The sequence below is a fragment of the Terrapene carolina genome, unplaced genomic scaffold, assembly GCF_002925995.2.
Source record: "Terrapene carolina triunguis isolate 2854851 unplaced genomic scaffold, T_m_triunguis-2.0 Scaffold235, whole genome shotgun sequence".
NCBI lineage: Eukaryota > Metazoa > Chordata > Testudines > Emydidae > Terrapene > Terrapene triunguis.
The window spans coordinates 3,225,319-3,242,517 of NW_020664586.1; the positions used below are offsets into that span (position 1 = coordinate 3,225,319).

Consider the following 17,199-nt stretch of genomic DNA (forward strand, 5'->3'; position numbering starts at 1 on the left):
CTGCCCTCACCCCCCCAGCACAAACAGCCCCCTTCCTTCTTCTGCCCCCCCCGGCACACACCGCCCCCGTCCCACTACCTCTGCCCCTCCGCCCCCGGTCACACATAGCCCCCATCCCCTCTCGCTGCCTCCACCCCGCCACACACCCCCCTATCACACACAGCCCCCAATCCCCCTGGCATACACAGTCCCCATCCCCCTCCCACCCCCCCATCACACAAAGCCCCCATCCCCCTCCTGCTGCCTCCGCCCCTCCACCCCCAGTCACACACAGCCCCCCCCATCTCCCTACTGCCTCCCTCTCCCTCCCCTGGCACACACAGCCCCCATCCTCCTCCCACCCCCCACGCCACACAGCTCCCATCCCCCTACCGCTACCCCCCATCACACACATCCCCCAGTCCACCTGCTGCCTCTGCGCCTCCCCCCTTGACCCCAGTCACATACAGTCCCTGCCCCCCAACTGCCCCACACTACCCCAGGGCATAGCCTGGCTGGGGGTGGAGGTGGTAGAGAAGGGTTGGGCTCTGTGGAGGCAGAGTGTAGAGTAGTCGTAGCATGATCCATTGGCACCTGCCACCAGGCTGGCACCTCCCCCTTTGCCTCCCTATTCAGTGTGGCCCAGGCATCCCAACTGTTGCACCTTTAGGCTTTGCCTGTTCCTCTGGCTGTGGCTGGCAAACCATGGTGGGAGGCCACTGGGGTGGGGGTGGGGAATAGGCTCAGGAGCTGATGCTGGGCAGAGACAGGACACAAATGCAGCTGATTTTTTTTCCCTGTGGGTGGAGTGAGGAAAGCCATGCCCACACAACCCCTTGTGACATGCCCCCAGCCAGCCGGATTCCACTTTGAAACACAGAGGACAATCAGCACAGATGGGAGGAAGGGGACAGCCCCTCATCGCTCAGCTCAGTGCTAGGAACAAAGCCCAGGCAGGTGGTGACAAAGTTGCTACCACGAGCAGGCCCCATAGGTGAGTGAGCTAGACTGTGCCCGGGTCGGACGCACTGGCCCTCCCCCTGGTCGCGCCAAGGACTGGATGGGGCATGGGGACTAAACTCCCCTCTCATCCCGAGGGCTGGCTGCTTCTGGGCAGTGCTGGCTTCTGCAGATAGGAGCTTGCCCTACTGCTAGTCATGCAGACACCATCTGCCTGGAGGGTTGTCGTTCTGGGGCCAAAACTGGCTCCAAAGAAACAAAAACAGGAAAACAGCCTTGCCCCGAATCATTTATTGATCCACACAGAGCCAGCACCACGCACAGGCCGAGCCTCCAGGAAGTGCGGCCCCCCTGGGAAGCTCGGGACATTCAACAGAGTCAAGTTCAAAAACATTCACTGAAAAACTCAAATCCCCAAGCGAGGCCCCCCTGCAAAGCAGGCGGCCTCTTGGATGCATTCGCACGGCCTCAAGTCCCACACGCTCATGGGGAGTGGCTCAGTTGCTTCACTCCAGCCTGGCAGCCCTGCACCAGTGCCCCAGCTCCCTGGGCACCGAGGGTCTGCTGCTCCTCCAGGGAAGGGTTAGGGACTGTCCAAGGCTAGGGCTACCATCCCTCTCCCTCCAATGCTATCTACTTGCCATTGCTATTGGCCCATGCTCCCGCCAGGATGCACCGAGCTTGCTGGGGGCAGGTTGTAGGGTGTCATCCCTCCATTCATGTGATGGACCTAGTCATGCAACAGCGCCCAGGGCCTCTTCTCCAGTATACCCATGTGGGTAGACCCATCCCTGGCACCAGCTCCATTGAGGATACACTTGGGGATGGGGTTGCCCCACGTGGTCCCCTGAGCTCCTCCTGGCCTTCCTTTGGATGCTGCCCTCTACCGAGGCCACCTTTGGTAACGGGGATCCTGGAAAGACCGATGCAGGGTCTTGAGGGCTGCATTGGTCCCTGGAGCAATTCCCCTGGGCTTGCCCCACAGACAGCCCCAAGCGCAGCTGGATCAAGAGAGTCCTCAGGCCTGCCAGCACAGCGCCCTGTGGCTGCACCTGTCCAGGGAACTAGGGTCTGGCTATATCAGGCAGTCTTGGCTGTCCTGCTTAACAAGCCACAGGGCAGGGCTGAACGGATCCAGGGCCCTCCCACTCTCTGAGTCCATTGCTACCCCCCAGGAATGGGAAACAGGGTTCAGGGGCTGCCATTAAAGTCCACATTGAGCCACCATCTATCCCTGGACACGGCTAGGCCCAACGGAGCCAGAGGCCCTGGCAGGAGGATGAACCCGGACCGGCTGTGCCGCCCCACCTCTCCCCAAGGCACAGCCAGAAGCGGCCATCCCAGCAGTGACCCAGCAGCCCCACATATATGCACACATGATGGGGGGGGGGCAGTTCACCCCGCACCCCCAGGGAAATGTCCCACACAGCCCCTCCATCGCTCACACTTGTGCCTCACACGGCACCGGGGCCCCCCACGGGGGAGCCACCCACCTCCCATTCCTCCGCCACCCCCTCCCACACTCCCCCCCACCTCCCTGCACCCATGCAGGGGAGCTCCCGACCCACAAGCATAGTCCCGGAGCGGATCCGTCCATGTCCGCCTGGCTTCGCCGCCTCTTCTCCTAGCCACCTGGTGTCAGTTGGAGTGTCAGGTCCGGGACGGGGTGGCTCAGCCCGGGGTGCGGGTAGTCAGTGCCTCCTGCATCTTCTGGCGGCAGCGGGCGTACTTGTGCAGGATCTGCCGGACGTGCTCCTCCTCCTCGCGCTGCAGGATGCGCAGAAAGTTGTGCAGCTCGGGCATGCTGAAGGCGTCCCACTGCAGGGCGAGAGGGAAGAGAGCCTGTCACCCTAGGAGCCTGTACCACAGTGTGCAGCGTCACCTAGGTAGTGGGTCTGGGCTGCGGGGCATTAGCAGAGCTCTCGGGAGATTACGGGGTTGGAACCCAAGGCTGGACTAGCGTGCGGGAGGGTGGGGGAAAGCTGTGGGTCAGGATGGAGGGGCATCAACAGAGCTGAGTGGGGTCCATAACAGAAATAGCAGGATGGCTGCAGGTTAGGACTGATGGGCATTGGCAGGGGGAGAAAAAGAGGGAGCCCGGGGCTGCAAGTCAGTTGAGGGGCACTGGCAGTACTGCGTGGGGTCCACGACTGGAACAGCAGGGGGCTCCGGTCCAGTATCCTTCAACTACACTGCCCCATGCCGACCTAACCTTACAGGAATCAGTAGTGATCTCCGATTCCCTCCTAATGGCAAGGGGGGTTTGAGGTTCTCATGCTGGGGCAGTGCCCCGCACCTCACTGTCCCCATCTCATGCTCTCAGGCGTAGCCTTCTGTTTCTACCCCTGCCATGCCCACGTCCCAAATGGGACCTTGCTGAGCTCCCCTATTTGATCCCATTGTTCCCCTTATCCTCTGGAATGGATGATTTTATGAAATTGTATCATGAACTGACTGTGTCAGGGAACACCTGTCTGTATGTGGATCCCCCAAGATTTAGCAGGGTCGTGTCTATCTCTGCCAGGTCAGAGATAATGGGGACTAATCAGCATACAACAATCAATCCTCTACTCAAAGTAAAATGCTTTGGGACAAGGGGATTGCTCCAGCTGGGAAAAGACACTTCCTGCCCCTGTCTGAAGGGAGGGGGGTTTGGAAAGTTACCAGGAGGAGAATAAAGGAAGCAGGTGCACCCCCGGAGTCTATAAAGGAACTCACAGAGGGGAAAGGTCCAGGAGTGAGCCATTTTTTGCAGCAGATGAAGAAGAGGAAGGCTGCGGCAGGGACAGGCTAGGCAACGGGGTGCCCACCTGCCAGAACACAGATGTTCCCCAAGGGAAGGGTGAGCTTGTGAGGGACATCGCGTTTAGGGTGTTTGATTGTTTTGTACGGTCTATAATCTTCTGCCCATCACATCAACAAATATAAAAAGCATCAAATTGAAAGACTGTACAAAGCGAGTGTGCACGTGTGCACGGCTTCCCAACTATTGTGCGCCCCTGAGAGAGTTAAATTGAAACCGGCATCACCCCTTTCGGGAGGAGTTCTGGGAGCGGGGTGTGCTCACGCACTGGGGAGTGTGAAGGGTCAGCGCTGTGCCCCAAAGGGCAGGTGACTGTACAGCGGGTTCCAGCACTTGGAGCGGGGTGGCCAGATGCGAGGTCTGTGCCATGAGTGTGCCTAGGGATCCTGAGACCGGGGCAGTGGCTGGACTCCGTTCAGGCTCCAGGCAGGGCCGGCTCCAAGTTTTTTGCCGCCCCAAGCAAAAAATTTTCCCGTGCCCCCCCGGCCCCGTCCCAACTCCGCCCCTTCCCCGCCCCATTCCAATCCCTTCCCCAAATCCCTGGCCCCGCCTCCTCCCCTGGGCGCGCCGCACTTCCCCTCCTACCTCTCCCTCCCAGGCAAGCCTGTGGGGGAGAAGCGGAGCGGCGGCGCGCTCAAGGGAGCAGGCAGCAGTGGAGTGGAGGTGAGCTGGGGGGGGGGACGGACGGGGGGAGCGGTTCCTCTGCCCCCCCCCGCCCCCCGGGTTACTTCCTGCTGCCCTCCCCACGCCCCCCACCGCCGCAGCTCACCTCCACTCAGGGCCGGCTCCCGGCTTTTTGCGCCCCAAGCAAAAAAAAAGAAAAAAAGGAGCCGGAGTGCTGCCCCTTGGAAAAAGTGCCGCCCCAAGCACATGCTTGGAGTGCTGGTGCCTAGAGCTGGCCCTGGCTCCAGGAGCTTGAAGCATCCTGGGGATACTGAGGACAGAGGCTCGGATTCCCCTTGCAGCAAGCCTGGTGGGTGGCCAGGAAGGGGCGCTTACAAGAACCTGTGACATCCCTCTGCACTCACTCAATTCCCCCTTTCCAGCCATCTGGCCCTGCCATCAGGGCCAGTCAGCGAGGCAGCCAGCAGGGGGCAGTGCTGTAACACCCTTCCCACAACCCATAGGCTTCCAGAGGGACTCAGGCTCTCACTCGAGACACATCAGGGCATTCCCAGACTCACATTGACCTCTCCAGTTTCGTTCTCCTTCAGAACAAAGCTGAGGACCTTCTCGTTGGGGCCAGCCAGCAGCCGGAGATGCAGGGGCTGCTCCTCGTCTGAGAGCTTCCGCAGGTACACTGCAATGATAGACGGGCCACGCAGCTCAGTACAGTGGAGCAGATGGCTCCAGCTACTCCAGCCCCAGCCTCTCCCAGCAGGGGGCGCTGTGGGGAGGGGGCAGGAGTACTGGCTGTGGGGGGTCCGGCTACTCCAGCCCCAACCTCTCCCAGCAGGGGACACGGGGGGAGTGGGGCAGGAAAGTTGGTTGTGGGGGGAGCTCCCAGCTACTCCAGCCCCAGCCTCTCTCAGCAGCAGGTGCTGTGAGGAAGTGGGGCAGCCACTGTGGCAGGGTAAGACTTAAGTCCTGGCTGGTCAGTGTAATCTAGGGTGACCAGACAGCAAGTGTGAAAAATTGGGACGGGGGTGGGTGGGGGGGTAATAGGAGCCTATATAAGAAAAAGACCCAAAAATCGGGACTGTCCCTATAGAATCGGGACAACTGGTCACCCTAGTATAATCTACACACCGGGAATAGCTCTGGCTGGTTTTAAAGCCGGTTGAGATAGGGACTGAGCCCAAGGGAGGAGAGGAGGCCAAGTACCTTGGTCGTCCTTCTCAGCTCGCTCGAAGAGAGCGAACTTGCGGGGGTTGTCAACCACCATAAACTTCTTGAGCAGGGCCTCGATGACCTCGCTGGCGCGGGTGCGGGAGATGATGTGCAGGTGCTTGACCGTGTCCTTGGGCAGGTAGAAGGACGTGCGGCGCGTCACCACCTGGGAGCGCGGTGCCTTATTGACGTCCTGAATGGAGGGCGCCTTCTTGCTGGCTGGCACCGAAACCGGCCGAATCAGCTTCAGCTGTACCTTGATGAAGCCAGTGTAGGAGCCATCTTTGTTCTGGGAGGAAGCAGAGCCAGAGAGAGAATGAGCTGGACAGAGCTGGGGAGTGGGGCAGGAAAATGGGGTGGCGAACATGAAATGGGCTCTGGGTGCAGCCCCTGGGGGCAGGGAACACCCAGAGTTGGATCCCTGTGCCCCCTGGAATGGGCTCCGGATGCAGCCCCTGGGAGCAGGGAAGACCTGGACATGGAGCCATGATCCCCCTGGAATGGATTCAGGGCACAGCCCCTTTTTGAGAGTTTGAATCTGAAGCTCTAAGCTCCTTGCCATGCCCCATCGCCCGGGCGCAGACCCGCCGCGCTCCTGGCCTCACCAAGCTCATGAAGAGGTTGCTGTTGATCTGGCTGTTGTATTCCTTTATCTTCTGCTCGATCTCGGCTTGGGTCAGAACCGGCTTCTCCCAGTCAATCTGCTCATCCTGCAGGAGAGAGAAGCATAGGGTCAGCCCACCTCCCTGGATAGCAGGGGCTCCCACGTGGCTCCTATCCCCACTGCTACCCCCTGCAACTCTGCCCGGCCACAGCCCAGGCCCACTCGGTGACGTGGCGATTGGCACAGCACCCACAATGCCCTTCTGCAGGAGTTAGGACTGCTATGCCCCCCCCTCCCCCAGCTCCAAGAACTTCCTGCTGCCTGGTCTCCGATAGCCCTGGGCATGGGTGCTCTGGATCCTGTGCGCTGGGCGCGCTTCCCCCGCACGGCCCCCTCCACCCTGCCCTGGCGAGTTCACCTCTAGGAAGAAGACACTCCCTGACCTGGCCCGGCTCAGGAACCCAGCAGCACCAGCACCAAGAAGCACCATGACAGAGACCGTGCCCCATTTCCTGGTGAGGCCCTTAGGGCAGGTGAGGCTGCCCAGGAGTGACTCTGATGTAGCTAGTGGGTCACAGTGCAGCAAGAGAGGGGGCCAGGCGCTGTGTGTGATATGGACGGCTCGATTTCAGTCCGGTGGGGTGTCCTGCCGCTTTGGCCTGGGTGAGCCAGATTGGGGGGGGAGGGAGGCAGATGAGTTCCCTGCCCCCACGGGAGAGGTAGATACCAAGTCTGCTTTAAATCACACCTGCTCTGCAGGGCAGACCAGAAACCCCTGTGGGCAGATACCTCATGCGAGGGGTGCATCTGGAGAAAGATAAAACCCTGCTGAGCCTTCCTGTAGGGTTCCCCCAGCCCTGGCTGGGGGCAGCTCCCTGGACCCACAGGCAGGATCAAAGTGGGGAGTCAGGAATCATCCCCCCTGCTTGTTATCCCAGAGGCTTCTAAGAGGCTGCGAGCCAGAGAGAGGTTTATATCATGCAGCAGCCAACCCCACAGAAGCCACAGGCCGGGCCCAGCAGGTGGGCACTAGGGGAGGCTCAGGGCAGAGGAAGGCTGTGCCCATGTTGAGAACAGGGGGGACTATGCCAGCCAGCAAGGCAGACTGTCATTACCACTGGAGAAACCACTTCAAAGCCAAGAGCTACAGCAGCTGCTGGCCTGATCCAGGGGCGAGGAGGCACTCGCTGCCGAGCAGCGCCCATTGGCGGGTGTATAGCTCACACCCCCATGCTGACACAGGGAACTCACACAGACGGGGCTGGGGTGCAAGTCAGCGACCAGCCTCTAGAAGAAAAACACAGGAGGCTCCAGCAGGAGATCCCATCTCCAGGGCGCCTCAGGCAATTGCATCCCCGACCCTGCCAGCAGGCCAGGTGCCTCTGTGCCACCCTCGGCCAGAGGGTAATCAGTAGATGCCCAGCATTTGAGCTAGAACAGACTACTCGGATCAGCTGCTCTGAGCCCCTGCAAACACAGGCCAGAGAATTCCCAGGATTACTTTCAAGGGGATAAGTGGCCCAGGCCCTGTGGTACTAAATGGGGAGCGGGCACAGCATGGGGGTTCCAGGCTAAACACCTGTCCCCCCTGACCAATGCAAGGCAAAGAACAGCTGCTTGGTCTGGGGTATTTGCTTCAATGCACATGTCGCTCTTCAGGGGCTAACTCGGCACTGCCCGAGTGTGGTTTTGGTTTAACCCCATGGCCATGCGCCTGCAGTTTGAGCTACACCATAGCAAGGGTTGGGGTGGGGGTGGGGGCGTGGAGAGAGAGGAATTTATCAACCCCATGCTGCTCAGGGTTGGCACAGGAGATCTAGACACAACTCTCCGCTAGAGCATGTCCCCAGCCAGGAACCTGGTTAGGAGCCCCGACACCACAATGATGGGCCATCTTATAGCACCTCAGTAGGACAATGCAGTCAGCTCATGTATTACCAGCTCTTACTTCCCACAGATCACACACAAACACGCCCAGGACACACATGCCGCCAGAGCAGGAAAGCCAACCCTCTCTCTTTCCGCTGCCACAGAACTTCATTGCACCCTCTTGCATCAGCCTGGCTTCCTGCTGACATCAACCCTCTGCACGCCCCCTCCCCCAAGGGGAATTACAGATGAGCTCACCACAGACCAATCAGAGCTCTCCTGGGATTTCTGGGAACCACTTCCTTTCCTTTCCCACCGCAAAGCCAAAGCCGGCAGCTGCCTGCGCAGGATGGCAGTGGGGGAGAAGAGAGAAGCGAATGGCACGTGGCACACACACCCCTCCACTGCATGGCACACATCAGACATGCGTGGACACACCCCTGGATGCTCACACCCATGTACACACAAATAGATACTACATAGCGTATGGGTAGTAACCCGCACCTGGCATTAGCACCTGCGGCAGCTGCCCAGCATGCTGTCCGGGGAGAGAGATGGCCAATGAGAGGGCAGATTGTGCTGGGGAGGGGGTCCCGAAGCCACCCAAAGGGGCAACTGGCAGAAGTGTTAGAGAAGGAGAATGGAGATGCTGAGCTAGTGGGCGAACCGGAGCTGGGCTGAGCAAATAAAAGAACAGGAGAATACAAGCAGAGGACTGGGAAGCGAAAAAGAGGAAAGAAGGAAAAATAGGAAAAGGTTTCAGGTCAGGAGAAGTAGGAAAAAAAAAAAAAAAAAAAAAACCAGACCTGGGTACGTGCGCAGACACTGTTAGAGAAGGGAGGGAAATCAAATCTACAGACTTACCGGAGAGAGAGAATCAAGGGGGAAAAAATCTGAAATATAATTGGGGAAAAAGGGAATTGATCAAAGCTGCGTGAGATGCAGACAGATCCTGAAAATGGTAAACGAGAACCCCCCCCCAAAAATGCACTACAGTACTTGAAAACAGAGAGAAACTCTTTGAACATCTTGACAGAACACAGCTCAAAAGATGCCCAATGGCCAGGTGAGGGCCCACTAGGTGTGGATAAACGCAAAGAGGTACAGCCACAGAATCTAAGGAGCACTTTGAGCCAAAGAGGAGCAAAAAAAAAAAAAAAAAAAAAAGGGGGGGGAGGGGGACACGAACGACAGCAAGAGTGGAACTGGACTTACAGCCAAAGAGAGGAAACATTGATTCTTCTCTGAAGTGACACAGGATATTGTTGAGTGTGCTCTTGTGTTCTTGTTAACAGCAATGCATTTGGTACCAACCGCACAGCATTGACAAGCACACAAAGGTTAATGAGTTTGTCACCTATATAGCTTATTATTATAAGTAGTAAGTCTTTGGTAATGTTCGATATTATTTGTGCTCCTGGTACAATTTGGGGGTTTTCCCTATAAATGTAAAGTTATCCCTTTTGCCTTGGTTTGCCTCTGGCTCTCCTCACAGCTAGCATAGCCTCACCTAGCCAGGTCACCACATGTGCAACACATACACACAGTTCAAAGACAGACTGTGCACACACACACACACACACACTGCTAGTGCTGCACGCCAGAGACCATCTCATCTCAAACAGAAGCTACAGCAGCTTCTAATTTACAATTGCTAGACCTGTTTTCTCATCTTAACCCATGTCCATCTGCCTTCCTGTATCCAACCCTAGACAGAGCCATCAGCCCCTTACTACCACGCACACCACATTTACCCCATCAGGTCTAGCAAGCATTCACGGAGGGTGGCAGGACTGCTTCCCCATCCCCAGGCTGCCTGCTAGTTAATATCTATCGGGTGTTTGAAACTAGAGTGCTCTGTGGCTTAGCTGAGCCTGCTTTATCACCCACCAAGCTATGGTTGCTACTCTGGTCCTTCCCCCAGCTCCCATATCTCTGACCCCACAGATCAGTCAGCTGATGATCCTCTAGGGCAGTGATTTTCAAACTGCGGGTTGCGACCCAGTACTGGGTCGCGGAATGTAAAGCACTGGGTCGCGGAATGTAAAGCACTGGGTCGCGGCGGCTCTGGTCAGCGCCGCCGACTAGGCTGTTAAAAGTCCCATTGGCGGTGCTGCCCGGCTAAGGCAGTCTAGTCCCTACCTGTTCTGACACCGCGCTGCGCCCCAGAAGCAGCCATCAGCAGGTCCAGCTTCTAGGTGTGGGGGAGCCACGGGGCTCTGCGCACTGCCCCCGCCTCGAATACTGGCCAGCCAATGGGAACTGGGGGCGGTGCCTGTGGGGGCCAATGGGCAACCAGCCAATGGGCAACCAGCCAATGGGAGCTGGGGGGAGGGGGGTAGGCGGTGCCTGCAGGCGAGAGCCATGCAGAGCTGCTTGCATACCTCCACCTAGGAGCCGGACCTGCTGCTCACCTCTTCCAGGGCACAGCACGGTCTGCGGTGCCAGGACAGGAAGGAAGCCTGCCTCTGTACCACTGCTGCACCGCTGACCGGGAGCCACCTGAGGTAATCAATCCCCTGGCCCAGCCCTGATCCCCCACCAAACCCGGAGCCCCTTCCTGCACCCCAAGCCCCTCATCCCCGGCCCTACCCCAGATCCTGCACCCCCAGCCCAGAGCCCTGAACCCCTCCCACACCCCAACCCCCTGTCCCAGCCCAGAGCCCCCTCCCACACCCTGAACCACTCATTCCTGGCCCCATCCCAACCCTCTGCCCCTCCCACACCCCAAACCCCTCATCCCCAGCTCCGTTGGGTCATAGGCATCAACAATTTTCTTCAATTGGGCCACCAGAAAAAAAGTTTGAAAACCACTGTTCTAGGGAATGGTTCTCCAGTGTGATCATTCAGCCTGCACTGCCCTAGCTCTGGGCACGTGCTTGTCCCCTGGTTGTGGGGGAGGGAGCAGGTACCCAGGTTCTGCTCTACAAACAAGAGACCAGGGAATAACTCAGAGTGGCAGGCAGGGGGCCCTTCAGGCTGAGCCACAGACTCCGGGGCCTGAAGCACATTAATAGCAGGACACGACACTAATCATGAGGAATTATCCAACACATTTGGAGCTGTGGAATCCCACAAAGCCTCCATCTAAAGCCGGGGACGGGTCTGCAGTGTCCAGACGTCCATCTCATAAGAACATAATGCCATTAGATCAATGGCTTGTCCCACCAACACAGCATGGCTGGGCATAACAATTACCCTGATTTTCCCAGAAGACTTGACAGACAACTGGAAAACTGCTGGGTTACATCAGCACACACCCGAGGGATGAACGATGATTAATGAAAGGGAAGGAGAGAGCAAACGCTCAGAGCGATCTGTCTTTGTTAACACCCATTTAACTCAAATGCTCAACAAACAGGCAGGAGGAAAACTCTCCCTGTTAAAGTTTCAATACCCTTCAATTAAAGACTGAGAAAGCTCTTGCCCCATGTTACCAGATGCTCTGGAACTACTCCATACGAAGCCAGTCAGGACTCTGGGGGAGCCTTCTCTCTCTGAGCATACTGTCTCCAGGGCAAGACGCTTACACAGCTTCAACCTTCCTGGGTCTGACCTCGGAGCATTCAGCATCTCCTTCCACACCGTGGGCTCCCCACAGCGAGTCCGCCCAGGCGGGGCTCCTGGGGAAGCCAGAGGGCCCTGCACCCCAACTCTGGAGTCAGATGGGACTCCCAGACAGCCGGTAAAACAGAAGGTTTATTAGTCGACAGGAACACAGCGGCGTAGAACAGAACTTGTTAGCACACAAATCAGTGACTTTCAGCCAAGCCCATCTTGGGGGAAGGGGAGCCCAGAGTCAGGGCTCTTGTCCTCCCCCTGCGCCCCAAGCCAGCCGAGGGCAACTCACTTCCAGCTGCCTGGCCCCTGCCCTGCCCGTTGCTCCTCCTCCAGCCTTTGTCTCGCTTCCTGGGCCAAGAGTCACCTGGTCGCATCCCCCTCCTGGGTCTCAGGTTAAGAAGGGGTGGCCATGGCATCTGTGCAGGCAGCTGGAGCAGCCTCCGCAAAAGTCACACACGCTTATTCCCACCACCTAGACATTGGTGCAATACATAGGGAAACTGAGGCACACACAGCATTCATGCAAAACAGTAAGACTCACATAGGCTCACATACAATATAACAAGGGAAAATCCCCACTTAGTCACACCCCAGTTCTCTAGTCCTCCAGGGACATCTCCAGCAAAAGCAGGGGAGACACAACTGCACATTCCTGCTCTTCCTACAGAAGTAGTCAAAAAAAAAAAAAATTATGGAGCCAATGCCTAGTTTTCTGGTTGCCTTCCCAAGTCACATTTAAGACAGGAAGTGCAAAGCTGCTTTAAACTCCTGCATGCTAGGGTTGTAATGTGCTCTGTTAAACAAGGACTGCTGCCCAAGGCCCAACATCTGGCTGCCCCGAGTCTGGGAAGGAGGTTGGGTCGTGTGGATTTTGCCTCGTCCATGTAGCCTTTGGGAATCAATACATAAAGTGCAAGTTACTAGCACTGTTCTCTGTCCACAACTGTAATTCCATGGGTGGGAAGCTCTGCTCTGCAAGCAGGCCTAGAGCAGCTTAGGCAGAGGCTTACAAAACCCAGCCCAGCTACGCATCGACAGGATGTGGGAACATGGGTGTGCGTCGGGGTGGAGCGCGTTTCCCATGTGCAGAGATCAGATCCAAGGAACTAAAGGGGGAAATCTCTGTATCCTGAGGACCAGGGCAGGCGGAAGCCTGCGAGGGTGGGGTGCACAGCTCGCGGCTGAAGGATGAAAAGTCACAGGGAGGGACACTGGCATCCTGTTTACAGAACAAAGGGAATTTTCTCCAAGGCCCATTTTCTGGGACATTACATAACGCATCACTCCCTGCTCCAATGCCGCAGCGCCTCCTACAGGCACCCCTGGCTCCAGACATTCCCTGCCAGCTAATGCTAGGGCAGCGATAGCGTTCGCCACACACAATGGGGCATGCCCTGCCAGGGTATCTCACACACCTCCCCCACGCCAGTACCCTCAGCTGCTCCAAGCCCAGCTAGGGGAGTAGCTGCCGCTTTGCTCAGATCAGCCTTGTTTTGCTTAGAACAGCTTTGAGGTTGGCTCTGCTGCTCCGCAACGGAAATATCACAAGGCTGGTTAGTTACCGGGTAATGGCAACACAGACACACAGGGCGAGGGTGTGTTACAGGCCCCCTCACCCGTGCCAAGCCACACAGGAGGAGTCCACCACAGCCCAAGCTAGGCAGCCTCAGCTCTGTCGCTCAGCTGCTTGTGCATTTAGCCCTGGAGGTCCCCGGGGAGTCAGCCCCACATATCCAGGAAGAGGCCCCTAAGCGGCGCCTAAAGGGGTGGTGAGATGCCCAGCCCACCTGCACAAGCCGCATGTCACGATCAGCACAGGTCAAAGAGGGGCAGCCTGGAGCACTGGCACAGAACATTGCGCCAGGGCGTAGCGGATACCGGGCATCCATGGGTACTCAGTGTATGCTGGACCCAGGGAAAAGGGGGTGTGCCCCCTTGGAAAGGGAGAGGGAGGCCCTGGCAGCAGCGCCCCCTCCCAATGGCATTAAGTCATCATGGCCGCACCCCACCCACAACATGGCACACGCATGGGAAACAGCTGCTATGCCAGGGTGAAGACAGCAAGGTGCCCAGCAGGTATGGGGTGCCCTGCCGGCTGGGAGGGAGCACCCCCCAGTGCCGCATGCCCAGCTGCCTGCCACCAGCACCAGTAGGCATGAGACACGGCCATGAGCCAGGAGGGAAGTTCAGCAATCAGGGTGCAGGAAGCCGGGCGTGCAGGTCAGCACGGTGCCACTGCAAAGCCCGTCAGCCGATCCATGCTGCCTACACACCCGGTGCAACACAGCCAGCTGATCTTCCCTGGATGTCTCCTCTCCTGGCCCCAGGCTGCCCTTATCACTCCCCTGGCCTGCAATAAGGCCCTGCTCACTCCCTATCCCAGAGCCAGCAGCACCTTGGGTTATCACACAGCAAGCAACCATATACAGGCATAACGCCCTCTCTCACCACTAGAACTGTGTTCTTGGGGATGGGCCAGGCCCTGCTTTCTATGGCATTGGCATTATACACACACACACACGCTGCAGCCTCCAGCATGCAGTCAGACAGTTTGTCCAGGGTCCATGTCCCCTCCCCAACTCCCCACAGGAGCACCCCACGTTCCAAGAGCCCATCAAGCAGGAGCAGGGCCTGGGCTGCAGAATGGATGAGATCTGTGTTTGGTCCCTCTCCTGACCCCAGGCGGCCCGGGAACCATAGCAGATTTTTACCCTGGCTCCAGCAGAGCCGGAGAAGAGCTGTTTACATGTTTGAGAGGCCTAGGATTTTTGGATCCTAACAAATATTTAACCCCCAGTGACACCCGCTGCCTCGGCTGAGATCCCACAACCTCCTGCCTCTGCTCAGTAGGGGGAAGACGGGGGTAGGGGAGGGAATTTCCTCCCAGCCCACTCCCCTCACGCTTTCTGGCTACATTTCTCCCTCTCCTTTCTCCAGTGTGGGGGCATCCTGCCCCTCCAGTCACTGCAGCTGGGTTCTCAACTGCCCCTTTGTTGGGCAGGGCACCAAAGCTACAGCCACTCCAGGCCGGGGGCGGGGGGGGGGCATTGTTCTCAACTGCCTGCAACCTCCCCATCCCTCTGACTGCCCCTACTGGGGGGACGGCTGCTCAGGGACATGGTGAAATGGTTAACAGACGGTGTGGCTGCTTCCGCTCTCCGACTGAGTCAGATGGATTGTATTACAACCCTGCTCCATCACCCTTAGTCACGGGTGAGTAGCACTCCCACTGGGCACAGCACCGTGTGTGTGTGGGGGGGTACTGCTCCTCCAGTGCGCAGACACCACACAGCTGGGGTGCAGGTGGCCCTTTGCACGGAGCCCAGAGCAGGAGGACAGCAGCCCCGACTCCCCTTAAACCTCCCGGGCCAGGGACGAAGAGCCAGAGTCGCCTGGAAGGAAGCAGACAGGGTTTATCCTGGGAGCAAAGTGCAGCCTAGCCCCATCCTCAGGAGAAGGCCCTGTGCTCTCCTGGCCTGTGCCTGGGAGTCAGCCTCAGGCAGGCTCTGCCCCTCCCCATCCAACACTCCCATGAAGAACCATCCTGCTTTGTGCTTTGCCAGCCCTCAGGGAAGCAGCAGCTGGTGATGCTGGGCAAGGCCATGGTGACGCTAACCCAACAAGGGCAGCACTCGGAACGTCTCCTGGTATCCAGGACGTCCAGTCGGCCACAACCTTGGAGTCCATTCGGACTCATTGGTGTCAGGAGAGACCCCCAGAGCCAGGAGGCCAGAGATGTTCCCTTCTTATTTGCCACTGGCCAGAAGGTTGCCCCCGCCTACCCTCCCCATCACAGCCAGAGGCAGGTCCCAGTGTCTCACACAGTTGTCACCTCCAGACACGAAGCTCCCCACACTGAAAAGCCTGGCAACACAGATCACTGCTAGCTGCCCCCGGCCCCTCCACAGTGCCCTGCCCTCTGCATCAGCTCCCCATTGAACAGAGAGCCCAGGGAAAGGTCCCAAAGCCCACCATGGCCCTGATTATCCAAGAGACGCCTCTCCTGCTGTGCCACAATCTCCAGTGGACCAATGGGGAAGAAGAGGAAGAGGGGCCAGTGGCTACAGCGCGGGACTGGGGCTCAGCAGACCTGGGCTCAACTCCTGGCTCTAGCACTGGCCTGCCAGGTGAAGTGGGATGAGCCCCAGATTTTCTTAAGAGCTCAGCTCCCCCGTAGGCACCTAAATGAAGTGGGCTGATGAGAATAGCTCTGCTTTGCGGTGGTAGTCTCAGCACAGCCACTGACTCACACACAAACGCTACTTCTCCTGCAGGCCCGGCGGAGGGCGGTTTCCATCATTAAGTGCTTGGGAGTGCTCAGATGGGGGCCAAACCCAGACAGAGCCAAGGATCTGAATGTACATTACACCTGGGAGTGAACCAAGCTTCACAATCCATCACGCCCAGGATCATTGTACAGAATGGGGAAACTGAGGCACGGAGCTTTGACGTGACTCGCCCAAGGTCACCTGGTGAGTCAGTGGCAGGGCTGGCAACAGAACCCAGGAGTCCTGGCTCCCAGCACCTCTGCTCTAACCACTAGGAAACACTTAATCACACAAACAGAGGAGACTAACAGGGCTCTGTCACTCACGTAAGGACACTTCGCAGGGGTGTCCCCAGGGGGTTTCCTGAGCCAGCTGGGGGATTTACCCTTCTGTTGGGGTCTTAATGTATCACAGCTGGGAGGCTACAGCCTTTGCCAGCAGCAGATTTGGCACTCGGGGAACAATTCCTTTCCACCAAGCTCTGCAGAGTGGCAGGCACTGGCACAGCTGCAGGGGGCAGCAGGGCCCCCTCTCCTGCCGCTGACAAACAGGCACCACACAAAGGCCAGACACTGCTCAGCAGCAGCCCAAGATTGGCACAGCAGAGGGTGTTGCAGAATAGGATCGAGGGGCATCAGTCAATCTGGGGGTCAGGATAGGACCAGCAAGAGGGGCTGTGGCCAGGAACATAGTGCACTAGCAGAGGGCAGGGGGTTGAAGTTTGCACAACACCCATTCCCACTTTGCTTAGTTTTTGCCAGCTAAATCAGAAATTCCCTTTGGGGAATTAAAAACTCCCCCAATTCATCCACGCCACCCCGTATGTATGTATACACACAATCTGTTCCAGTCACCAGTTGAGTGGAACCAACTCATCCACACCCAACCTCACCCCAGAGGCTGAGATCATCCCACGTCTCACACCCTTGTGTCTCCTGACCTCAGATCATCTGCCAAAGCCACGAGCTGAGCCAAAGGTCAGCCAGATTCCCGGTCCTTTGGTGAATAGCACCAAGGGGCAACATGTCCCACAATGCTGGCCCAGTTCAGCTCCTGTAGGGCCACAGGCTGAGTGGCCCCAGAGCACTCTGTAGGGCTCCAAGGGGACACCATGCGCAAGGACCTCCCTAGCCACTGTTACCCACTAACAATGCAACCTCCTTTGGCTGGTGGCAGCTGGAGGTTTGTCATCGCAACGCTGGGCACTGGTCCATGGAGCCCTTTGGCCAGTGGGTGGCACAGATGCTACCCACCCTGCAGCTTTTAAGACAAGTCCAGTCATCTCTTTGTTGGGTTCTGAGGGCCCAGCTCCAACCCCTCGGGTC

General features: G+C 57.9%; 1 protein-coding gene across 3 annotated transcripts in view; it reads right to left on the reverse strand.

Annotated features, from left to right (window-relative positions):
- Window positions 1–2,482: 2,482 nt before the first annotated feature.
- Window positions 2,483–17,199, reverse strand: part of RASSF1 (Ras association domain family member 1) — a 29,927-nt gene continuing 15,210 nt past the window's right edge. For 2 of the 3 annotated variants that reach the window (XM_024193617.1, XM_024193618.2), the window contains 4 exons: window positions 6,178–6,282; window positions 5,567–5,861; window positions 4,927–5,042; window positions 2,483–2,757 (listed from right to left, as the gene is read on the reverse strand). In XM_024193617.1, coding sequence (XP_024049385.1) covers window positions 2,611–2,757; window positions 4,927–5,042; window positions 5,567–5,861; window positions 6,178–6,282 — 663 coding nt within the window. In that variant the 3' untranslated portion in view covers window positions 2,483–2,610. Of the gene's footprint in view, window positions 2,758–4,926; window positions 5,043–5,566; window positions 5,862–6,177; window positions 6,283–10,187; window positions 10,255–17,199 lie in introns of those variants that run through there. The other variant, XM_024193619.1, reaches the window with a different exon arrangement.